Source organism: Vombatus ursinus, unplaced genomic scaffold (genome assembly GCF_900497805.2).
Source record: "Vombatus ursinus unplaced genomic scaffold, bare-nosed wombat genome assembly UNPS02014163.1, whole genome shotgun sequence".
Classification (NCBI taxonomy): Eukaryota; Metazoa; Chordata; class Mammalia; order Diprotodontia; family Vombatidae; genus Vombatus; species Vombatus ursinus.
This window is the reverse complement of record NW_020953941.1, coordinates 121,958-148,233: the sequence shown is the minus strand read 5'-3', so window position 1 is coordinate 148,233 and position 26,276 is coordinate 121,958. Positions and strand designations below refer to the sequence as shown.

Sequence of the window (26,276 nt, the reverse complement as noted above, 5' to 3'; positions counted from 1 at the left end):
GTGTTTCACAGCATTTCTTTATTTGAAATTCCTTAATCTGGTCATAATTTTTTTTTATCATCCAGTCTCTTCTTCTGCCTTATGATCTCTAATCTTGTTCCATCCTAATCGTAGCCTTCAATCACTTTGCCCCTCAGTTCTTTTCTAGACCATTACTGTTACCCTGACTACATTATCTTTCCCCACTCCTCTTGCACCCTTGTTAAAACATTTCAGCTCAATGCTATCCATTACAATCAAATACCTTAAATGCTTCTGTGATTACCAATCCTGTCTTGTAAAAAGAGTCATTTTGAATTACTCCTGCCATTTTACACTTTACATAGTAGTCATCTACTGGTAAATGGAGACAGAGAAAATCATGAAACTGTGTTTACAATAAACTACAGATTTATATTATGTAAATCCAATTGGGGCCTATTCTTAAGAAAGCAATATTTATACACATTCTTAATCAATGAACTATCCTACTCACTATAGTAGTCTCTAGTTTTTTTTTTCTCTCTCCTCAAACTTCTCATACCACCCTTCTTTTATCCTTTAGCTAAAGCCCAAGCCTCACACTTTACTCCTTTGATCAATCATTTTCCATCTTGTTCAATTCCTTGTGACCCCATTTAGGGTTTTCTTGGCAAAGATACTGGAGAGGTTTGCTATTTTCTTGTTCACTTTATTTGACGCAGGAAGAAACTCTGGCAAATAGGGTTAAGTGACTTGCCCAGAATCACACATTTAGAAAGTGTCTGGGCCTGGATTTGAATGCAGGAAAATGAGTCTTCCTAACTGAAGGCCCAGTACTCTCTCCCACTCTACCACTTAGCTGTCCTGCTTCATTTCTATTCTACTATCAACATGAGGCCATTTGACAAGATCTCCATCTTCTATCTACCTTCTCATGTCATATCACTCAGAAGCCTTCTCCCACTGTCTCCTCCTTTAATCTTGATAGAAGTGACCATTAATCTTTCCAAAATAAACCTCTATATGTGTCCCTGACCCAATACCATCTAATCTTCTTTAACAGATTGCTTCCTCTGTCTTTCTCACTCTTTCACTAATTATATGTCTTCCTTTATCTCTGCTGCTGGCAAATATGTCTATGCCTCTACCACAACAAACCCTCTACTGACTTGTAACCTAATCATTCAACTGTAATTGTTATCTTCAAAATTATCAATGATTTCTTACCTGTCAAATGTAATGTCCCTTTTCTGATTTCCCATCATTCTTGACCTCTTAAGTTTTTGGTCCTATTGATCACCCTCTTTCCTTGAATATTCATTTCTTTCTTGGATTTCATGACACTTGTGATTCTTTTCAGCCTGACTACTCCTTTCCAAGCCTTCTTTTCTGAATCTTTTTCCAGCTTAAACTCAATAAACATGTATAACTCCAAGCAGTCTGCCTTGCACTCTCTTCTCCCTTTATATGATTTCCTTTGCACTTCATCAGCTTTCATCAATTCAATTATCATCTCAATGCTAATAATTCTCAGATCTGCTCAACTTAACCTCTAACTTAACCTCTAACCTAACCTTTCTCTTGAGGCTTATTCTCAAATCACCTATTACACATATCAAACTGAATATATTAGTCATCTAAAATGTCATATGACTGAAACATAACTTATCATCTTTCACCACACAAGTCCCCCTCTTCCAAACTCTGTAGTTACCTCTCAATGACCAAGACTCACAAACTTAATTCTTCATTAATATTCATCCCACATATACAATCTTTTACTAAGTCTCATCATTTCTATTTTTTTAAATTAAATAATATTTATAAAGTACATAGCACAGTACCTGAACATAGTAGGCAATAAATAAATTGGTTTCCTTCTCCTATCCCATAACATCCACCACATGGATGACTTTCTCTCCGTGAATATTGCTGCCTCCTTGATCCTTCATCACCTCATTTTGGAATTATCACAATATCCTTTTAGTTGATTTCCCTGCCTCAAGTCTCTCCCCATTCCCATTAACTAAGATACCAAAATAGTTTTCCTAAAACATAAATCTTCTCATGTCATACACATCCACTCGGAAAGAAAAAAAAAACTGTTAGTTGTAAAATCAAGTTAAAACCTTTCAAAATCTGGCCCCTTCCTACCCTTACATACTTTTTACAATTTACTTTCCTTCTCATATACTATGATTCAATTCATTACCTTTCTTTTGCTTTTTCTTTAATCACAGCACAGAGTCTTTTGACTTCACACTTTTTCTTTCATTTTCTTTTATGACCGGAATATTCCACCTCCTCCTGTTTCCTTGCAGACAAAACTTAAGACCAATCTTTTACAGAAGTTCTTCTCTGTCCTTCACACAGTGCTAGTGCCTTCACTCTGAAATGACCTTCCATTTATGCTATTTTGTGCATGCATTATGTGTGTGTTGCTTAAGTCATAAGAATGTGATCTTTTTGAAGATGGATATCAGGTTTTATTTTTATTTTTTTGCGTCCTCCAGTGCTTAACAGAATATCTTACATATAGTGATCTTTAATAAAGATTACTTAACTAATGAATGAGCTATTCAAATCATTACAAAATGTATCTACTTTAAACATAGAGTTCACACAATTTAAAATTACAAAAATTTTAGTTATATACAAAAGTACACTGAAAGAAGAATGTAATTATTTCACATAGAATTGATAATTATAGCAATATCCATAAGATGTTGAACATATCAGGAATATTACCCTTGAGAATGAGGAGTTAAAAACATCCTGAATTGAAGATGACATGATAGCAAAGCTAAGAAATCAAAGTTTTTCAACCAAAAAGAATAACAGACAATGAAAGTATCCCACAATGGTAAAAGTAACAAGAATACATGCACATACACATATGTAGACATACACATAGTTAATAGTGTGTATTTATGTTCTTATTCTAATTCTGGTTTCTTTTAAAAAATGTTTTCTATCCTTAATATTTCTTATTAAATAGGCATATATATTCACATGCAGGCAATATATGTATATGGATATAAACCTGCACACTTACACATATATCCATGTGAAAAACATATGTATATAGGTGCATTTCCATATAATAATAAGAAAGATCAAGAAAATAAAACATTTTAAAAAGAAACCCATTTTACAATAAGAACAATAAACTGTTAAATATTTGGGAATTGATCCATGCACACTTTCCCTTAAGGAAAGAGATTAGTGACAAAAAGAAAGGAAGATTAGTAGCTATAGTTCAATTCAAGGTTCGTGGAAGGGTCATACTAATGTAGATACAATAATACTACTCCCCAAAGATACAACATATTACATTCAAATCCATTAAACTCCTCTTGACTCTATACCTCAATAGTAGGTAAATATAGATAGATATTGAGTGATACAGTTAGATATGATTAGACGATAGATAAATGGTATATATATATGTATATATGTATACATACTTATATATTTACTTATTTAACATATTTCATAGATTATACAAAGATCAGAGCATTCTACAATGCAGGCAACATGGTCTAATTACCTAGTACTAGTTCCCTTTATTCTTGCTGGTGAAGCAAGCACAAGAAGACATATGTAGTAATGTTAGTCTAGATTGCCCAGTCAATGGAACATTGAACCTGGAGACAGGAAGACCTGAGTTAAAATCTGACCTCAGATACTTACTGGCTATGTGACTCTTGGCAATTCACTTAACCTCTTTCTGTCTCATATTTGTCATCTGTAAAATGAGGATTATAATAACACCTATCTCACCTACCTCCCAGGGCTGTTGTGAGAATAAAATGAGATTATATATGTAAAGTGCTTTGCAGTTCTTAAGTTACTATATAAATGCAAGCTATTTTTAGACAGTGACATAAAGACCCAGTCATCTTCAGATATGTCTACCCCTTAATTTTAGTACTTAAAAAGGGAAGTTTCCAGTAACTGGATTTTTTTCACTTGCTTTATATGATTAAATAAATTGGTAAAATGACAATACATGAACAGAATCTCATTAGCAAATGAAATAATTTGTAATCAAGATTTATCAACATTTAGAAAAGCTTAGCAATGTCAGAGTAAAACCATTGTATTTTAAGTTACAAAACTGGAATTTAAATGCTAATCTAGCAAAAAAACAGCTGTGTGACCTTAAGGAAGTCATTTGGCTAAACCTGACTCATTTTCTCATTGGTAAGCTCAATGTAGTGGACTTGATTAACTCTGAGGTCTCTTTAAGTACTACATCTCATGCCACACTTTTTCTGTGAGCCTCAGAGTAGCCCATACACCTGTGCTGAATGAGATGATATTCAGTCATTACATCAAGGTTCATAGTGAAAGCCAGCATAGCTTTTTAGAACATTTGTTTTCTTCTCTTGAATATGTTTTTGTTCCACACTTTCTTTACGGCATTTTTCATTTCTGAATTCTTCAAAGTATATATCAAAGGATTAAACATGGGAGCAATGATTGTGTAAAACAGAGCCCAAACTTTATCCTCCTGGAATGTGGTGGCTGGTCTAATATAAATGAAGAGTACGGGCCCAAAGAACAAGATTACCACAGTGATATGGGAACCACACGTGGATAGAGCTTTTTGTCGGCTCTCTGAAGAATGTGCCCGCAGGGTATATAATATCACACTATATGAAGCCATAAGGACCATGAAAACCACCAGTGCCATCATCCCTGAATTGGCTATTACTAAAAGGCCAAACCTGTGGGTATTAGTGCAGGCAAGTTTCAGCAATGGATAAATGTCACAGAAATAGTGATCGATCTCATTGAGGCCACAGAAAGGCAAGAGAACAGCAAGGAGAAACTGTGCAAATGAATGCAGAAACCCCCCACCACAAGCAAACAAGACCAATGCATTGCACTTTTCCCTGTTCATGATAGCCATGTAGTGGAGAGGTTTGCAAATGGCTACGTATCGGTCATAGGCCATCCCCGTGAGTATGAAGACCTCCACCCCTCCAAAGAAGTGCATAGTGAAAAGCTGGATCAGACAATTAGTATAGGAAATATTCTTCCTTTCAGCCAGCATATCACTGATGAGTTTAGGGGTCACTGTGGAGGTGTAGCAGATATCCATAAAGGACAAGTAAGTCAGGAAAAAGTACATGGGTTGTTCAAGGAGCTGGCTGCATGTGACAGAGATGATGACGATCATATTTCCCATCAAAATAGCCATGTAACAAAATAAGAAAATGACAAAGCACAGAATCTGAATCTGGTTATTCTGAGAAAGCCCCAAGAGAATAAATTCAGTGACATTATTCTTATTGTTCATCTTAAGAAAAAATTAGAAGATGGCCAGTCGTTATCTGAAAAAAAATAAACATAAAATAACATCAGAAATGCTATATCAGTATTGTGTGAATTTCATTACGGAAAAAAAGGTTCATAAATACAACATTGACATCTACAGAATGGGTAATTTGATGTATCACTTAAATTTCCCATGTGCAGGACATTTGGGAGCTTTATGAAATAGCAATGATTTCTGATCATTTAACTGACAGGATCACAGAATGTCAGAATTGGAAGGAATGGCTGATATCATCAAATCTAAAGCACAACTGAGCAAGAATTAGCTATATTCTCAAGTGGCCCTTTATTTGCTTCTTGGATACCTCCTGTCAAAGGAAACATAGAACCTTTTGAGTTAGATCAAGTAAATTCTTAGTAGTATGGATAATATTAAAATGTCATAAAAATTAATCAACAAAATGCATTCATATGTGAAAGCAAACTCCTGTTAAAGAAGTAATGGTCTAAGAGTAATGATTGAGGTTTTTTGCTTGCTTGTTCATTTTTTTAGAAATGGCCAAAGCAGGAATTGGTTTTACTTCATTATGTGAGTTTGTAATTCATTTTGTGTTTTTACTTTTTCAATAGGGATTGAGGAGGGAAGATGAAAGGAAGATAATGAAGTCCAAAAATACAGTAAAATTTAGTTGAAAAAAGTAAAATAAAATCAAGCAAACTGTTCATTAAGCTCTTAGCTTAGCTCAAACTTAACAAGGGGTATTGTCTCTCTCTCTATCTTTCTATTTATCTATCACTTTCTGTCTGTCCGTCTCCACTCACACACACATACACACACACACGTATATATGAGTATATGTATATGTATATTGTATATATGTGATTTAATACCTCTAACCATTATTAGTTTGTTTTGTTTTGTTTTGTTTTGTTCATAAGGCCAATGAGAAAGTCTTCTAAAATAACGGCACCTCTGTTTCCACATTTGCAAAAGATAGAAAATAATATCTGCTGTACTTACCTCACCTGGTCATTGTGAGTTTCAAATAAAATAAGGTGTGAATCGTGGATTTCGATTCTTTTTCTTTTTCAGTCCACAGTATCTCGGGGTTGGCAGACACTTTATCAAGATTATGCACTTTATGAGTAAAAGTCACTCCTATAATATTTCTGATAAGTGCTCCTCCAGCTCCCTCCAGCCCAGTGATAAGGTGCTCACTACTTTCAGAATCAGATCAAATTCAGTATTTTACAGATTAATTATTATAACAATTATATGCAATAAAATAGTAAAACCAATGAAATAAATTTTATAATCTCTATTTTGGATGTTTCTTTGGTTTTTATATGTTTTCAACTTTATCTATTATTTTGCTCAAATCTGTAGGAGATAGAAAAATAGTACAAACAAGGCTACTCCCTGTGAGTAAGAAATCTAGCATATTGCATTGAGTGGAAGTGTGGTTCAACTAATAGAATATAAAACAGGGAAAAAAGATAAGACAAAAAATTTAGTAGTTAAGGGCTAAGTCTAAAGTCTTTGGTATCATTTACACAAGACATAAATTCTGCCTTTACTCTGTACTCTTCTCTGGGAAAGTAGGTTGTACAGTGGACAGAGTGCTAGTCCTGAAATCAGAAGGCTCTCTTCCTGAGTTCAAATCTGGCCTCAGACACTTAGTAGTTGTATGTCCCTGGGCAAGTCATTTAACCCTGTTTGCCTCAGTTTCCTCACGTATAAAATGATCTGCAGGAGGCAATGAAAAATCACTGCAATATCTTTACCAAGAAAACTCCAAATGAAGTGATGAAGAGTTGGACATGACTGAAATGAGTGAACAGCAATATACCCCACTCTGTTCTACTTTAAGCAATGTTTGCATATGTTTGTGTTCTTTTTTTAAAGTTATTTATTTATTTATTCATTCATTATTTATTTATTTTGTGTTTATTTTTCATCAGGATAGCAAGTCCCTCCTCCATCACATTCTGACTTTGTGACTCTGAGCAACTTTTAAAATTAGAGGCAGTAGACAAATTATCATCGGTTGAGGGAATATTCTTATTTAAGAGTTTGCTATATTAATTAAATCACAGTTCTAGTCTCTTTATATATACCAGCATGTAAGGAAGCATAAATCCTCATCTGGAAATTTTATTGTCATTTTTAAAACCATTGTATATGTTTAACATCTAATGTACTTTGGATTGGAGAACCACCAAATTTCAAAGTTGGATGGAGCCCTTAACTGATTATCTGATGCAGCTTGTACATGAAAAAAGAATATTCTGTACAACAACCTCAACAAGCTGTCATCTAACTTTCACTTAATGACTTTGCTTGAGGATGAACTCATTTTTTCCCAAAGCAATGCATTCCATTTTGATATAGGTCTGTTTATTAGGATGTGATGACTTTCCTCCTGACATAAAGTCTAGCTTTGGTTCTTTGGAACTGCCCCTCATTACTCTTACTTCTGTCATTTGAGTTCAAACAAAGTAAGTTTAATCTCTTCCAGGAAGCAGCATTTCAAGTACTCAAAATAATTATTATCTAGAAATGCCCAGAGGAAACTTCACAGTTTTTAAAATTCTTGCTATGTCATGGAGTTTACCTTCCTTAATTCATAGATTTAGAGTATCCAAAATGTACTAGTGGTCTGTAAAATTAGATAGGAAAAATCACAGCTTTATTTTCCCTAACCCAAATGACATTAATAATTTTCTTTGATTATGAATGTAAGTAACATACATGATTGTGATAAGGGATGTATAGGTTTCCTGACTACCAAATTGATCCAGGACACAAAACATCAAGAATTTTTGTATTTGTTAAAAGTTTTCACTATATAGAAGAGAGAGTAGAATATGAGGGAAATGCCTTTTCTGAAGTTATTTGGTGAGTGGATGATACTCTGTGTCCTAACTTCTTGGTCAATGTTCTCCTTTTCTGTCTATTAAGCTTACTTCTTGAACTCTAAGTGACCCCCTTCCATGTAATCCTTAGAATGTACCTTGCTAAGGCATTATGTCATAATGAGAGGGGCATTATATGTAGAGCTTGAAGACTGCTATTAAAATTCTAGTTCTGTTATTTTCCACCTGCATGGCTTTAGGGAAATTATTTAATCTCCTTGAATCTCAGTTTTCTTATCTAAACAGTGGGGATTGAATCAACATTTTCTAGGGTAAATTTCTAATTCTAAATCCTATTATATCAAGACTGTGTACCCTCACCCACCAAAAATGAAATCATATCCCATTCCATTAATGAAAATCATTTTACCATTTTACAATCAAATAACAAAGTTCACTGTTGTGGGCAAGAAAAAGAAAAAAAAGTGAGAAATAAAATAGGAAAAGGTTTAAAAACTTACATATCTCATTAGCATCCAACATGTCTTTCAGGTGTGATTTCCTATGAAATTACTCAGCACAATCTGAACTACCAATCTAGTCATCAGTTCTTTACAAGGCACTGCAATTAGGCAAAATCTCCATATATTTCTATCTTTCCACAAATCTAAGAAGGAAGACTACGTTGTTTGTGTTTTTGCCAGTTAGTATCCTCAAATGCCATTGCTTCTTGACCATAAGTATATCAGTTGGGCCAGCAACAGAAGTGTTTCCAACTTGCCTTCTACCCTGTACTCTTATCAATATTATATAGAGGGAGACTATGAAGCAATCATTCCTGAAACAAGCAAATCTCTAATTTCAGAGCATTTGGGGAATTGGGAAATTGTTCTCCCAACAGTCCTAGTTAGGTTGTGGTGGTAGTGGGGACATTTACTTCAAATTTCAATACTGTAAATGTGATTTTGTGATGGACATTCAGAAAGAACACAAACTAGTAATGTAAAAGATTGTAGAGCTCATTAAATCAAATATCCCCCGTTCTACAGCTGAGGAAACAGAGCCTCAGAGAAATAAAGAAACATGTCCAAAACCACCTGGCTGGAGACTGTTGAACCATGGTTATATGTGTATTCTAAGTCATCAAGTCTGTTTTTGCTGTTGTTGGTTTTATATTTAGGAATCTGTGGATCATCTCAAAAGGATTTTGAGACTGTATCTTTGAATTTGAAATTTTGTGCTGTATTATATCATTAGTACAAAGAATCAAGTCAATTTGGGGAAAATTATTTTAGAATGAAGAGAAAAAAATGAATTCCATGGTTTGTACTATAGATTATTTGTGATATGTATATAGACTCTATCAAGAAAGAATGGGATAAAGGCTTAGTATAAGCCTGTTAAGGAGAACATAGCACCGTGTTCTTTTTACCAGTAGGTTGTAAAGACCTGAAGGATAGGAACTAAGGCTTTTTTTTTTGTCCCATCAGTGATAGGAACAATGTTTTGTGCAGAATAAACTTTAAATAATTTCTGAGGAAATTATTTTTTTTCTCTCAAGCACCTGTAAATAGTTGATAGCGTTTTTTTCTTCCTGCCTCAGGCTTCTCCCTACAACAATAAATTTTTCACTCACTTGTCAAAATTTAATACTGATCACATCACCTCTCACCTTCTCCCATCCAATAAAGTGTAACTGCTCCCTACTGCTCACCAGGATCAAAACTGTTCATACCTGTCTTGGAAGCAAAAAACAACGTGAGAGATTTTTGAAGAGGAGGAGGTATAGAAGAAAAATCTCCTCAAGTATTAACTACTATTTATAAATGAAGATATATAAACAGAAGAAAAAGAAGGAAAGCAGAATGACTTGAAACATTGCATCAGAACTGCTAAAAAGTACTAGAAAATGTGTGTGTGTACCTTACATAATCATTTCCTCCATCTAACAATGAATAGTAGAACACAAAGAACAAATAGTTTATGCTGAGATAGATTTTCTATATTGCTTATATACTCTTATGACCTTCCAATAAGCCAGATAAGTTAGTGCCTCAGATGACTATACCAAGCTACTCTTAACAAGACTTGCTGATCCTATGTACCCTTCCATCTTTCTATTTGAGCTTCCCTTTCTTTCTTTTTTCTAAATTTCTCCCCATTCTCCTGATGAAATTCTCCCACAGAGAGATCTGTCAAATTTTGCTTCTTTATTAATATAATTATTATTAGGAAACTATCCAACAAACATTCATTATGGCTGTGGAAATGAGCTACATTTGTATCTACATTTCTCTTTAAAGAATTTAAGGCGGCAGTAAGGAAAGGATTCTTTCAGTTCACAGTACAAATCTTCACTGTGAAAGATACTTTCTAATTGCTTTTTTATATTGTTCCTCTTAATTGTCACAAAGACTTAGAGTTATTTTGATTGTCAATTTTAGGAGAAAAAACTGTATTTTAGAGAGATTAAATAAATATACTTGAATCATATTAGAGATTATACAGTAGTTAATACTAGATGCTTATTCTTTATTCTCTCTTTAAAAAAATTTCAACCTACTATAATCTATTTTTCCCCATCCTACTCCATCCGAAACTAAAATAAAAGAAAAAAAAATACTATGGAAATATATAGTCAAGGAAAACAAATTTCTGAATTGGATACACATACACATATACATATGTAAATAGGTACATAATTTTATATATGCATATATAAGTATATATCTGAAAGTAGATAGTTTTATCTATGTATTCAACTGTATATAACTATTAGTAGGTGAATAAGATATTTCCTCAGTAATCCTCTGGAATTGTGGTGGGTCATTACACTGATCAGATTTCCTAAGTCTTTAAAAGGTGATTGTCTTCACAGTATTTTTATCATGGTAAAGATTGTTCTATGGTTCTATTTACTGCATCACACTTAATTTCTTTGAAATCATTCTCAGTTTCTTTGTCGTCCTCCCTTTTATCATTTCTTATATCACAATAGTAATTCATCTCCTTTATATACAATTACTTGTTCATTCATTCCACAATTTATGGTCATGCCTTCACATTACCACCTCAAAAGAGCTAGAAATATTTTTGTACATATTTAGAGTTGATTTTGCTTAAGACTATTCCCTTCCTTAATCTCCCTTCACTCTAATTTCTTAATTATTTCAACCATTTTTCCTCTTATTTCCCTCTTATGAGAGAGGTTGTTGTTGTTGTTGTTGTTGTTGTTGTTGTTGTTGTTGTTGTTGTTGTTGTTGTTTTGGACTCAAAATTCTTCTTGCCTTTGTCTAGTTCAGATGAGAATGAGCCTTAAGTGTCAGCCACATCTACCCCCCACATCTACTTTGTTTGCAGAGATACAGACATGTGAACTCCTATTATGTGAGAAAAATGTTCCTAACTCTCCTTTTCTCTTCTCCTCCCCTCAGTATATTCTTTGTCTTCTCACTTTCCAGTCCTCTCTTCAGATCATCATGACATTCAAGACCTATCACAGGCCTTCTGTTAAATATGACTCTCAATGACACCTGATGATGACTGAGTTCAAAGGGGACAAATATAACATTTCCACATATTTGAATGTAAGTAGTTTATATATGTTTATTCCCTTACCAACATCATCACCTCTATTTTCTGTACTCTGGAAGAGCAGAAGGGAAAAGAAGTTAGAAAAAAAAAGATTCCTTCTCAAGAGCAGAGTTCTTTTTTTTTTTTGTCCCCACAGTTGACTCTCTTCTTAACTGCCAAGAATGATTCCTTAGATCTTGGCTACAGAGTGGGATAGTTTATTTTGAAAGGCCACTATATTTTTGATATTTCAACCATTCAAAGGCTAAACACTAGAATTTCAGAAATTTAAACAAGGAATTTTTTCACACTGTACGAATGAGTAAAGAAGTTTTAGCACTGTTTTCATTCACTTTCTAAACTAAGTTTTGCATCCACTCTAATATTCACATAAGACACACAGTGTGTGAATTCTTTACTTACTCCATCCTTTATAACTTATAAAATGATAAACTCAAAATATGAAATGTTGAAAATGTGACTATCCTAAATCTGAAAAGGGTAAAGCCTTGATATCTCATAATCTCTTTTGACTGCCCCTTGAATTTTGTAATGTTATAAATTGGTATAAAGGGTTCAGGTTTTCTCTAAGTACCTTGATAAACCCTTGAATACAATTATATGATAAGATTAATGAATAAAGAAGGTTGATGGGCCATAATTTTGAAAGATGCTTTGCAGTGGATAAAAAAAGTGTTTGAGAAACCTATTAAAAAAGCTAATGCACTAATTCAAGTTCATGGGAATGGGGACCTATAAGAGGGTGATATCAGTAGGAATAGATTTAGATGAATATGGTGGATAATTCAGAAGCAGAATATTCAATACAGGAGGTATGGGAAGGGAAATAATGATAATCATGATACTGAAGATGATAATGATAATAATGCACATTTATATATTGTTTTTAAAGTTTACAAATTTTTTCATTAACATTATCTCATTTGATCATAACAAAAATACCATGAGGCAGGTCAGTCATTGTACTAATGTCTGAGAATACAAATATAAAAGAAGAGTCTCTCCCCTCAATTAATTTGCTTTCTGTTTGGGAGAAATACTATGAATATGTATATTCTAATACATGCATATGTACTGGATATACCAAAAGTCAACATCTGCACTAAGACTTTTTGAACACCCTGTAAAAGTATACACACAGACCCACACCGACACACAGACACACACACACACACCCAGGCACACACTAAATAATACTGGTATATGAATAAGCAATACCAAGACTTAAGGATTTTTTAAGGTACTCACCCACAGTCAGTTCAGTTCCATGTGGGTATCACTCCAAAGCTAAATACATTCTCTCGAGCAGAGTGGGGCAATTGGATCAGTGATATCTTCACAGTTGAACTGGAGATAAGTATGAATTCAAAGGGTAGCTAGGTGGATGTCTAGTCATGAGGTTTGCCTGGTGGTCCCATCAAGGTTAGATGGAATCTTTGGCCCAAAGTGGTAATGGAGGGCTAGACACATTTGATATACTTATCTTTCTATCACCAGATTGACCTACACAGCTAACAAATATTAGAGTAAGGACAAGAACTTAGGTCTTGCTGAGTTCAAGTGTAGTGCCCTAAGAAAACCTCAACAATTAACACCAAAATTTCTAGAATAGGATAATGGGAGCACAACTGACTAAAATAAGTAAATCAGAAGAAAAAAAAAAAGGAAGTATAAATTCAGTTTTGAAAAGGTTTACTTTAAGGCAACCATAAGACATACAGAGGGAGATGCCTAGGGAACAATTGGAAATGAGTATCTGAAGTTCAGGAGACAGGTTAGGCCTGGAGATAAAATTATGTTAAGCATCTACAGAAATGGGATTTTGATTTTTAGACAGAAGAGAATATAAAAGACTCCAAGAGAGAGGGAGCTACTAGAGGGTAAAGGAAAGAAGCATCTATGGTAAGGCATCAGGAAGTGGAAGACTGTCTGAGATAATAAATGTTAGAGACAGTGGTAAGAGAGGATTGAAAACCAAGATAATGTGGTGTAACACAGAATTAAAAAAAAAAAGAAAGAAACCCAGAGATATAATGGAGGAGAAGAACATTCAATTGTGTCAAATGCTGCAGAAGTCATGTAAGAATGATTTGGTGACAAGTATGCTAAGGGCATTCAAGACAGCAGTTATTTTAGAATATTGGGAATAAAACCAGATGACAATGAGTTTTGTAATGAATTGTTCTTTAAAAGTGAGTGTCTCTCCCTAGGTATTGTTGTAATTGACAAATTGGGTGGCAGAAGAAAATCAGCTGAAATTTCTATATCTTTTTGTATCATGTCATAAAAAGCTTTGTCTGGTGACATGGAATCTCCCAATGTTCTTTTCAAATTTTATTAAGTAGGTGTTATTAATTGCAATATATATTAATATATATATACTAATATATTACATATTATGTAAGTATATAAATAACATATTAAGTACATTTTTGAGTAAAGGAGTTTGAATGCCAAAAGTTTAGTGTCTGATATTCATATTCATGAAGAAACCTGACAAGAACCAAGAAGCAAAAGGGAAAAAAAAAGCATTTCCCCGTACACCAAAATTTGCTGCAGTTCTCTAAATAGTCTAAAAATCTGGCTGCTTCAAAATGCCTCTGGGAATGCATTCCCTGGTTCCACGTGTACCTTTAAAAGCAGAGAGTGCTAGACAAAACTCTCTTAGAAGATTTTTTTTCAGCTTAAAAAATTAATGTGTAGCTAGGGAACTAGAGTGCCTGTTTGCATTCTCTGGGATCCTATCTGGGAGAGAAGGCACATTTGAATATGATAAGCCCCCTTGCAATTTAGATGAATTCCTGTCACCCTGAATAAAACCATTGTCTTTCAAGTGATGCAAAAGACAGGCTTGGGATAGCTTGGGGCAATAGACAGTCTTGAGATCCCCTTTTGAGTTACCAGAAGACTTCACATCTTTGTGCAGTGACTGCCCAGGGAGAAGTCAAGATTTCATGCTCCAGGTTTGGTTTTCATGAGTGAACAACAATCAGGGATGAATCTACCTTGTTATATATGATAATGTAAGATCTTTTTTTTTAATTTTATCTCCCTTCACCCCATCATATTTTATATTTCTATTCACTCCTTTCTTCCCTATTCTATCCTTATATAAGATATCTGACTATTAATACCAGAAAATATGTCAAACATATTTCTTCTATTTGTACCCACTCCCCTAACATCAACAACTGTGGAGCAAACTTGAGAACTGATCAACTGATTCCTTTGTTTCACAAGATTTCAGTTAGAGTGACTACTTTGTATAGCACTTGGAATTTTCCAAAGCCCTTCCTCATATATTGTTTGATCTGATTATTATATCCCTGTCGTATAGGTGATTTTTATCACCCCTTTTTTAGGAGAGTTACACTGGATCATGAAAGAAACTTTACAATATTCAGGATTGTATCCATGTCTCCTGAATCCAGGATATTTCCATCATGGCAGTTCCTTTTATCTACTGTGAAGAGACATTGTACTAGAGCAGGGCTTCTTTACTTGAAATCTACATACATCTAAAAAGGCAATGAATAGGTATCATGGAATCCTTGAACTAGGATGAGAAAAGCTATCTTTATATCAACTAATTTCTGATTTTAAAAAATTCCTTCAATTATTTCAAAACAGCATCCTGAAAAAGGTTCTATAATTTACACCAGATAGCCAAGGAAATATGTGGCATATAAAAAGACTAAGAAATCCTTGACTAAAGGGATCAATGTATGCAGCCTAATGAGTTTTTAGTCATCTCCATAATTTTTATACAGATACCACTTTGGTCTTTTTTATTTTTGTCTCAATAAACAGTTCACGTAAAAAGGGCATGCTATTAAAATAACCACACACTTACATCTCAGACTCAAATCCATGAAAAAAATAACAGAATGTCATAATTAAAAAAGATATACAGTTGTTTTCCTTTGGAACATTTGATAAACTCTATTTTTTTGTTTGGAGTAAAGAACATTGTATACAGACCCTAAAACCTGAGTTTGAATTCAGTTCTATCATTTGATAGGCATGTGACACTGAAAAGTCACTACTCACTCTATTCTTTTATTTCTTGATATGTAAAATCTGGAGATTAACTTCAGATTAACAGAGAATTCTCTGGCAACCCTCAGGTCCTTTGTAATTTAAATGAAGCAAAATTCAGTTTTCTAGAAAGGAAAGGAGAAAAACATGAGCTTCTCAATTGTGATATTACTCCCTTATAAAGTGTCTAAAACTATGAGAAATGATACATAGGTAAACATTCAGTATGTGGACTCCATTTTGGAAGATACAGAAATTTAATGGTCCCTTCTTGTTGTAACTGCTCTAGCCCTAAACCCAGGACATACTTTACTCATTAAAATTTATTCCTCAACTAGTATCCATCTGAGGTTTTTCTGGAGATTTGGAAAATCCTTCAAGCTCTAGAAATAGGATGAACAAGAGTTATGCAACACGTTTATTCTGAGTAGTAACCCAAGCACTTATGGATATGTCCTTTCTAAGTGACCTATAGACCCTTTTACTACAATGGGGACAAACTGATTTCTGCCTGTCTTGGCCAAAGCACACAACAGGACATTGAGTCATGAAAGAAAGGGGAGAGTTTTATCAAAAGTGTATAATAATTGTATTTTAGCCAGAACTGCCAAAAAACTCTCTACCCCAAATCAACACTCCTTTCAATATATTACTACTATTATAATTTGTATTAATCTCCCCTTTTGATTCTATAATGATTATAAAATAAATACAACCACTGCTACTGGAAAAGGATGTCTCTCTACTGCCCTGTGACTTCCTCATTATTCCTGTAACTATCCAAGCCAAAGTATGCTTTCCTGGGTAACACTACTCTCTAAATATTTCTTCATTAATAGAATATAAGATCTTTGAAAGTATGGATTGTCTTTTTTCTTTTATCCAAGTTTTTAGTATAGACTTAGCCACATATTAGGTACTTACTGAATACAAGTACATGTTGTATTGAGTACCTACTACATACAAGATGAAAGACAATGTTGGGAAGTGAAGAGAGATAGGGCCTCAGAGCAAGGAAGACATGGGGTCAAGCCCCAGTGCTGACACATAGTGTAGACCTGGGCAATTCATTGAAGCTTTCAAGGGCTCGGGGAATTCTAAAACCATGTCTAGTGCAGTTATCCATATGCATTGAAAAGGAGTGATCCTCACTAAGAATTCCCTACAGTAATGAAATCACAGATTCAACCTAACAACAAAAGTAAGTATGACTTATAGCACTGGACCATTGTATTTTTCTTTAAATCAGTTCCTCATCTTTTTTGTTGTTGTTGTTGTTATTTATTTTCAAATAAATGTACTTCACAAAAACAAAATGGTTATATAGATTTTTACTTTGCAGAAAAAAGGGAAAGGATAAGTCAGCAAACTGAAATTTAAATATAAATCAATAATATATGACAAAAAAAGTTAAGTATTCTTACATTTATTTAAGGGAAGTACAGTCTCTACAGGGTCAGGGCACCTGAGGCCTCAAGGCCATGTGTGACCCTCTAGGTCCACAAATGCAGCTTTTTGACTGAGTCCAAGTTTTACAGAATAAATCCATTTATTAAAGTTCTGTGAAGTTTGGATTCAGTCAAATGGCTGCACTTGAAGACCTCAATGGTCACACATGGCCTCAAGGTGAAACAGGTTCCCCACCTTGTATCTAGGCCTATGAAAGGAATAATCTCATCATGCTCTGTCTCATTTATATCCTATTCAGAGAATTATGCTTTGTCCTAGGCTTCACATGGACCCTTATTGGTCACAGAATGTCCCAAATAGGGCAACCAAGAGAGATGATGGCTTCTCTATTGTGTTACCTAAAAAGTGATTTAAATAAATTATGATATTTCTCCTGGGGAAGTGATAAACTGAGAGCTGCCTTCAAGTAATTGTCAGCTCCTTGTGGAAGAAGTAGTGCACTTCTTTTATTTAACTCTAAATCATAGCATAGATGGAGGATTTTGGGGTGGATGTTGCAAACAAATTTTTCCCCAATATAAGGACAAATTACCAAAAGTTAAAGAGCTGTTGAAAAGGAAAGTGTGTTGCCTTGGGAAGGAGGAGGATCTTTAAAGAAATGCTGAATGAATTCCCAGGTATATTTTAGGAGGGATCCTTTTTTCAGACACAAGTTAGAATGGATTTCTTCTAATGTTCTTCTAATATTCCCTTCAGAACTGGCACTTAAGGAGTGACTAAGCTTACATTCTTCTACAGGCCTGGGGGTATGTAAAGAAATACAACATATATTCAAGTAAGTAGAAAATAAGGTATGATGCAAAGACTCCAAGGAGAAGGTAGCAACTGAATTGAGCACTGAAGGATTAAGAATTTCTGATATTTGGAAAATCATTTTTCAGGTTTTCAAAACTATTTGCATAGATTACGTTCTTTGCTGCTTCTACCCACCCAGTGAGATAATGGATACAGGTTTATTATTTCAATTTTATGGATGAGGAAATGAAGTCAGAGAGAGTCAAAGTGATTTTTAATAGTACAAATTATAATCATAGTACAAAAATAGTACCAAATTACAAATAGTAATTATGACAGGTGGTATTGAAGTCTATGTGAGTTATAACATAAAGTCTCCACACTTTCCATTATACTGTATTTCCTCTCAAGTGGGTAGAAGAATTAAATTGGTTTAAATTTAATTGAATTGTTTAATAAGATGCTTTTGCTTTTAGGTAAATTTTATTTGTTTACTCATAGTCTTCAATTTCCTTCATTGGATTTCTCTTTCTCTTTCAATCTCTGTTTTGGTCTGTCTCTGTCTGATTCTCTACCTCTCTGTGTCTGTTTCTCCCTGTCTTTGTCACTGTCACGGTCACTTCTTCTTTGTCTCTGTCCTTGTTACTGTCACTTTCCTTCTGTCTGTGTCTATGTCTATCTTTCTGTTCTGTGCAGAGTAAATCCTAGCAATTCAAACATCCTCATTTTACCCAGTCACCCATTCCTTAACCTGTGGCCTTAGGCATATTGAATTGTTTCCTCTTACTATTTAATCCAAATGTCTAGTGAAGGGACACTGAATGACTAAACCAAGGTTTTGATTCTGATTCTGTTTATTTTTAGCTATGTGATATTAAATAGGTCATTTTTCTTTACCATCACTATTTATCAGAAAATGGGGGGGGGGGGGTGTAAGACTACATGCCAGCTATCATTCCTTCTGGTTCTAGATAATGTTTTCAATGATTGTCCTTAATTGAATGTGATATTCTATACAACAATACTTTAACTTTTTTTTCTTTTCCTTTTTGTATTACAAAGATGAAGCTTCTGTCTAAAAGGGGTAATAAAGCTAATGGCAAACTACATTTTGAAAAGTATATTAATAGGATAGACCCTTGTTTGCAGAAGTTTGAGGAAATTAAAAGGCATTAAATTTCCAAAAGGTAACCCAGCCATTGCCAGTGTATATATGTATTTGTGTTTACAATAAATACTGATCTAAGTACAGTGAAAGATGTAAGTAGATGGGTAGACGTTTACATTACCCAGGAAATCTTTCTCCATTCAGGTCATAATCTAAATGAAAGGCATCGTTCACTTATCTATGTGTTTGTTTCTTTGTTTGCTTCTTTGTTTATTCCTCATTCTGTCTATATGGTTAGATCAATTTTTAAAGTTTATGATGTACCTTACCCAGAAAGTTCTATAGTGTTCTGGGGTTGATGCAAGGAGTATAATGTCATTCAGAAAAAAAAAAGAACATGGTTAGGACCTCAGCTTCTTCTGATTGTCCTTCAAGACAATAGTGACCAGAACTGGTGAGCATATGTCTCCTTATTTTATGCCTTACTTGATAGTAACTCTCAGTTGATATTTTGGATGTTTTATATATTAAGAAACTTTCTATGCTTTGGATGGATACATGAGAGACCCTACTGAGAGAACATTAAGTTAGAAGCTTTTACAACATCAAAAGCTATAGCAGTTGAATGGTGGTATACTAGGCACTTAACAAATGCCTGTTGAATTGGATTGTTCTGTTTTTTGAAGTAGTTTGAATTTCATACATTTCAGTCACCTCTATGATTGCAAAAGAGAATGACTGTGGCATAACACTTGCGAACCTGTCTATTCCCTATGAATGAAAGTATGAAGGATGTTCTTATTAGATGTGTAAATTATTATCAATCACATTTTTATAGACGGGAAATTAAGCATATAGATCAATAGTTGTTGATATTCTTATATGTACCAAGGTCTTACATATGAAACATATTGTTTCTCTAAATCTTGGCAAGTCACTCAACTTCTCAGTATTCTAGGCAGCTAAGCTCTCTAAGATCATTACTTAAAGAAAAAGTGCTAACATCAACTGACATAGGAATTCTCTCACTTAGAAGTTCCATGTAGCAATAAGATTATAGTTCCTGTACTTATCCTTTGCACAAAATATGTATACATATACATATATATATAATATTAATTATATGTTAAATATAACATTAATAATAGAAACTACATTATATATATGTATACACATATATATAATATTATATACCAGACATCTTCCTTCTGAAGAAGGAAATGGCAAATCAATCTAGTATCTTTGACAAGAAAACTCCAAATGAGGTCACAAAGAGACAGACACAACTGAAATGACTGAACAACAATCTTCCTTAGTCTCAGATATCTTAAAAATTGATGCCTCTTTTCACTTATATTTGTGTTAATTTTAGCATTCATATGATTCAGGTTTCTTTTTTCCAACTTTGTTCACTATTCTCTTATGTCTGCATCTTTTTTTAGAACATCTAGGAAATAAATATTGGAATCCAAGTATGATTGTACCAGATTCATTGGTGATGGAAAGTTTGTTGTAAGTACTGTTGTAGGTATCTTGCCTCCCATGCTGGAAAAAAAATAAACAAATATACAAATTTATTTAAAAAAATAAAAACATACAAGGACAGTGGACCTAGATTCCACAAGTTTATGACAGAGGGGTATGGTGGGGAACATTCTGAAATGTCTTTCAATGCTTGAATGATTTGATTTGAGGGAATTGGTGGTTGTCTATGACTTTTATCCATGGAGTATTGTAAGCTGTGATGAAAGATAGAAGATCAAAAGGAGAAAGAGGAAAATATGAAGGAGGATAAGAAAAGGAACAATAAAGAAGGGGAGAAGGAGGAGGAGTGAGAGTAGTGAGATATTTTCACTCTAGAAAATCAGAAACATAGTGATATATCCAGGAAATAAAAGAGAAGAGAGATAGAGAGTTCAATCTTTTCCCCAAATATCATATTAACATTATGCCTTTACCACATACTCAATTGCTGCAAAGGTTGCAAAAAGAAACCACCACTCATATCTCTTACAACTGTAACAGTAAAGATCATTGCTTCTCTTAATTAATCTCATTTTTCCTCCCTCACCTTGTAGTATTTCTTGATTTTGTGATGATCAGAGGGACCTGCTCACTGATTCATTAGTCCACACTTCCTTTTCAGGAATGGAAATAATATCAGTGGTTTCTTAGTACATTGTAAAATACTCTTTGGTATATTTTAATGTATACAGTTTTGGAGTTGAGGCTGGTTTGTCATATTTTATATATTTCCTTTTTTCTTATTTAGGCATCCATTCCATTTTTTCAACACCTATAATTTTTCACTGATTGCTAATTGGCCATTTAAAATGGATCAGGTGAGTGGAAAAAAAAAAAGATCTGTTTACTATTATTTTTTCTCCTAGTTTTCCAAAAAAAAAGTATTTGAGTTTTTGACAACCAGCATCATATTCATATTTCATATTTGTTGCATTATGTCTAAAATGATAGCTTTTACTCTTACTTTTTTTTTACAAAAATGTTAAGTATACTTTTTTAATCAACTTAATTTAATTATTTTCAGAACTGGCTGATATAGGGTGAGTCCTCAGAAAAAAGATCTTCTTCATGATTTAGAAGTCCATTAAAAGGGACTTTTCAGACAGTATCATATCTTTTAAAGTTATATTGCATTTTTAAATTACAGGTATAAGATTTTAATAGCATGAGAAGGGCTACTAGATGGATATTTAATCTTAGAAGAATACCTATCATCTAAATGAAATTAAAACAAACTTTTGTATTTTCATTTAAATATATAGAAAAAAAGCCAAAATGTAGCATTAAATTATATCCATAATCTGCTAATGAGACTTTATTCAAAAACATCTACAAACTTAGTACTTTTACTGATTTGTCATATATGGTTTAATTTCAGATGAATTAGAATTCGTCTGCAAAGCTGTCCTCTACTTTAAATACATGGAAATTCAGAACAATGTCACAGAATTTGTTCTCTTGGGACTATTCAAGAAGCCAGAGATTAAGCTGATATGTTTTGCAATCTTTTTGATCTGCTATTTTGCCATCTTCTTTGGGAACATTATTATCTTCATCACTATCATATGTAGTCATTTAATCCAGCAACCTATGTACTACTTTCTCTGTCATTTATCCTATATGGATCTTGCCTATACTTCCACTGTGGTTCCCAGGCTACTCAGGGACTTAATTGTCAAGCAAACATCCATCTCCTATAATAGCTGTATGACTCAGCTCTTTGCAGCTCATTTTCTTTCAGGTGTTGAAATGTTCATTTTGGTGTCTATGGCCTTTGATCGTTATGTCGCCATCTGTAAACCTCTGCATTACATGATCGTTGTGAATAGACAGAGATGTAATATGATGCTCCTGATGGCCTGGCTAGTCGCCTTTTGGCATGCTATTGCCCAGATGTTCATGGTCATTCGATTACCTTTCTGTGGTCCTAATCAAGTGGATCACTATGTATGTGATGTGAAAGCCCTCTTAAAACTTGTCTGTACTGACACACATATCCCTAATATCTTAGTCATCGCAAACACTGGGATGGTTGTCTTGGCCACCTTTCTGGTTTTGGTGGCATCTTACATCATCATCTTATATAACCTTAGGAACCATTCATCAGACGCTCGATGGAAAGCCCTCTCCACCTGTGCTTCCCATGTAATGGTCGTTGTTCTGTTCTTTGTACCCTGCATTGCCACCTATATCCCACCTCCCAGTGCCAGCCAAAATGATAAGGAGTTCTCAATGTTTTATACAGTCATCGCGCCCATGATGAACCCTCTCATCTATACACTGAGAAATACAGAGATGAAGAATGCTATGCAGAAGGTATGGGCAATGAAAATATTTTTAATATTCAAATAAAAGAGAATTTAATTTTTTTTTAAATTTAAGGCCTTTAGAAGAAATTACAACATACTACTGTTTTCACCATGTTTTTCACGGATGAACTTTATTTTTTCCCTCTTTTTATTTTATTTGTAATATTAATTAAAGCTTTTTAATTTTCAAATTCTCTTCGTCCCACCCCTCCTTCACCCATTGAGAAGGAAAGAAATATATTGATTATACATGTGAAATTATGCAAAACATTGTTCCATATTAGTCATTTAACAAAAAGCAAGAATTATAAAGAAAATGGATTAAAAAACCCCTCAATGTTCACTAAGAATAGGGATGGTTTTTTTTAAGGCCAAAAATTCATGGATGAAAAGCAGGAATCTTAGTTTATGTACCTTTATGTCAGACTTGGTGCCTAGTATAGTATTTTTACACAGATCTAACCTAAGAATTCCCCCAATGATTTGGAATGGAAAAGATGAAAGAAAAGGATAATCTATTACAATGTTCCTTTGTTATACAAATTATTATTCCATGTCTAGATGTTTGACACCATCAAGAATAGTAATATAGCCTAAGGAATCAGTAAAAGGGCAGCCTATATAAGGACTGTGAAGTAATCATTTTTCTCTTATTTTTTAATTCCTTCCCATTTCTTTTCTACTGTTCTCAGTTACAATCTTCTTATACTTTACTGACCTCCACACATCACCAAGGCCTACTGGCTTATCTAAATTAATTACACTACTCATGTTAAGTCCCTGTGTTTGTATTGTCTGTCCCCAGTGCCTCCACAATTTCCTTTTCTCATCTCTACCTCCTAGCTTCCCTGGCTTCCTTCTAGACTAAGCTCAAACTTATCTTCTGGAGAAGGTCTTCCCTGGTTCTCAATTAATGACATCTAATATTTGCTCATTCAGATTGATTTCTTTTGATGCTGTATTTTAATAGGATGTACATAATCTAGATCCACCAAAAATTGTATTATTTTATGTCCTTACTTAGAATGTATTCTCCCTTGACAGTAGGAAGAATGTTTTGGGTTTTTCAATTTCTTTTTATTCTCTGTATTTATCACACTGCCTGGCTACTAATAAGTGTTTAATACTCACTTAGTGATTGACTACCTGTCTTCACTTTACGGGAAAGCTGCATGGTATGATGGGAAGTGTGCTGGTTTTGTGAGTTAAGAGAGACAAGGAGAGAGAGAGAAGAGAAAAAGAAACATAGACAAAGAGACAAAGACAGGATTAGAGAGTGAGAGAGACAGAGAGAAAGACAGATAGACAGAAACCAAGAAACAAGAGAGACAGAAACTCAGAGACAAAGAGACACAGAGAGGTCTAAATCTATTACTTACTACATATCAAACACTGTATAATGCACTGGGGATACAAATATAAGAAAACAAGATGATCTGTTCTCTCAGTGAGCTGACACTCTAATCAATTAATATATTTCTTAGAGGGAGCAGAGGAATAATTTTTTCTCATGGGCAAGGTTGTTTAGAAAGTGCTTTAGCTAAGAAGAAAGTTTCAAATTGTTCTATAACATTTCATGCTTGAACAACTTCTGCCAAATCATTTATCCTCCTAAGTCTTAGTTTCTTTATCGAGAAAATCTAACAATGATTCAAACTTCAAATATTTTGAAATTGATTATGTCACCTTCCTGTCAACCTGCAGTTCTATCACTGCACTCACAAGTGTTTTAACTTTTCCAAATCAAAATAAGCCTCATTAATGACCACTTTCTTAAAAATGTGTTATTATCTCCTTTGAGAATGGCTGCTCTCTAAAGATAAAGACATTTTTTTATTTGCATTAGCAACTTTTAGTACGATGCTTGGTATATTATAAGAGCTTATTACTTTTTTCATTAATAAACTCATTCCTTTTGAATATCACCTTGCATTTCCCCTTCTGAATATTCTGAATATATATATGCATGTTTGTGTATGTGTGTATATACAAACACACACACACATATATATATAAACATACACATATGTATATATACATACTTAGCACAATAAGATGGTTTTGAAATAGTACTATGTTCATAATCTTCTAGTGGGTAGTAAAACCAAGATAAAATTTTTAATATACCATTTATTAAAGACCTATTATATGCAAGTACAATATGAGCTTCCAGTGAGAGGCATAAAAATCTATTTAAGATTGTTCCTGTGGGAACTTTCAGATGAATGAAGCTAATATAGCATATATATGTATGTATATGCATACATATATACATACATATATTTACACACACACACATATAATAATCCATTCTGCTCATACTATTATATATGTATATATACATATATATACATATATACATATATACACATATATATACGTGTGTGTGTGTATATATATATATATATATATAATACTATGTGCAAAAAGGATTTTTTTTTCTGTTTATCTCAGTGGGCAGAACCAGGAACATTGAGTGAATGTCATAGGGATGTAAATTTAGGTTTTATGTGGAGAGGAAAAATGACTTCTAAAATGGGATGGACTTTGCCAAGTATTGGTGAATCTCTAATCTCTGCCATTCTCCCCCTTTTTTATTTTAGAAAACACAGATTTTTCATAAAATATATTATGTTAACAAAATGAGTTCATTGTTACTTCAAAGAAATTAATAAGTATCTTAAATATTATTAGTTTAAATTTCTAAACAGTAAATATTGGGTGAGCTAACCTACATAAATGAAATAACTTTGAGGTCCGAAATATTTTTCTTTTAATTTGAAAGGAGTCTGAAGACTGAAAAGTTTGAGAACTGTGGCATTAAACAAAAAATAACTACTTTGCAGAATGTGATAATCTGTAAAAATGGAGATATAACATACTTTGAGTGAAGTAGAGAAATTAAGATGATTTCATATCTGGGAATCAAGGATGCCTTGAAGGAGAAGGAAGTTATTTGAAGAGGAAGAATAACTTTCAAAGATGTAAATAATTAGTAAGGACATTTCAGGAGTTAAGAACTATGCCAATAAATGGTGGAAGAGAAGAAAGAAATGATGATTAAGTGAGCTCCCCACTTTGGCTAGAACATTATCTATATGGCAGAGTCCTGTGATTTAAAGTTGGAAAGCTAGGAGTGGTGGCAGATTGCGAGTGGTCTTAAGTAAGGAATTACTTGTACCTTCTCTATAAGTAATTTGGAGCAACAGAAGGGTTTTGAGGAGTGATGTAGGGATTCTTTAATAGCTTCTCTCTTCTCATCTTCACTTAAGAATTAGGTTCCTTAAGGAAAGTTGACCCTGGGGTCAAGGTGTTCTCAGAGTCAACACTACTTAAATGATAACTTAAACATACCTACTATTGCATTCACATGCAATTAGCAGTTGCTAAAACTA

At 33.7% G+C, this 26,276-nt stretch overlaps 2 protein-coding genes across 2 annotated transcripts; one reads left to right on the top strand and one right to left on the bottom strand.

Annotated features, from left to right (window-relative positions):
• Positions 1 to 4,330: 4,330 nt before the first annotated feature.
• Positions 4,331 to 5,269, bottom strand: LOC114041026 (olfactory receptor 4P4-like). Its single transcript, XM_027859231.1, has one exon. It carries the CDS (start codon positions 5,267 to 5,269, stop codon positions 4,331 to 4,333), a length of 939 nt encoding a protein of 312 aa, XP_027715032.1.
• Positions 5,270 to 21,994: 16,725 nt separating this feature from the next.
• LOC114040977 (olfactory receptor 4P4-like) lies at positions 21,995 to 22,924 on the top strand. Its single transcript, XM_027859206.1, has one exon. The coding sequence runs from the start codon at positions 21,995 to 21,997 to the stop codon at positions 22,922 to 22,924; it is 930 nt and encodes a 309-aa protein (XP_027715007.1).
• Positions 22,925 to 26,276: the final 3,352 nt, after the last annotated feature.

What these genes read in the sequence shown, in the direction of transcription:
- LOC114040977 (XM_027859206.1), top strand. Translation starts at nt 21,995, where the DNA reads ATGGAAATTCAGAACAATGTCACAGAATTTGTTCTCTTGGGACTATTC.
- LOC114041026 (XM_027859231.1), bottom strand. Translation starts at nt 5,269, where the DNA reads ATGAACAATAAGAATAATGTCACTGAATTTATTCTCTTGGGGCTTTCT.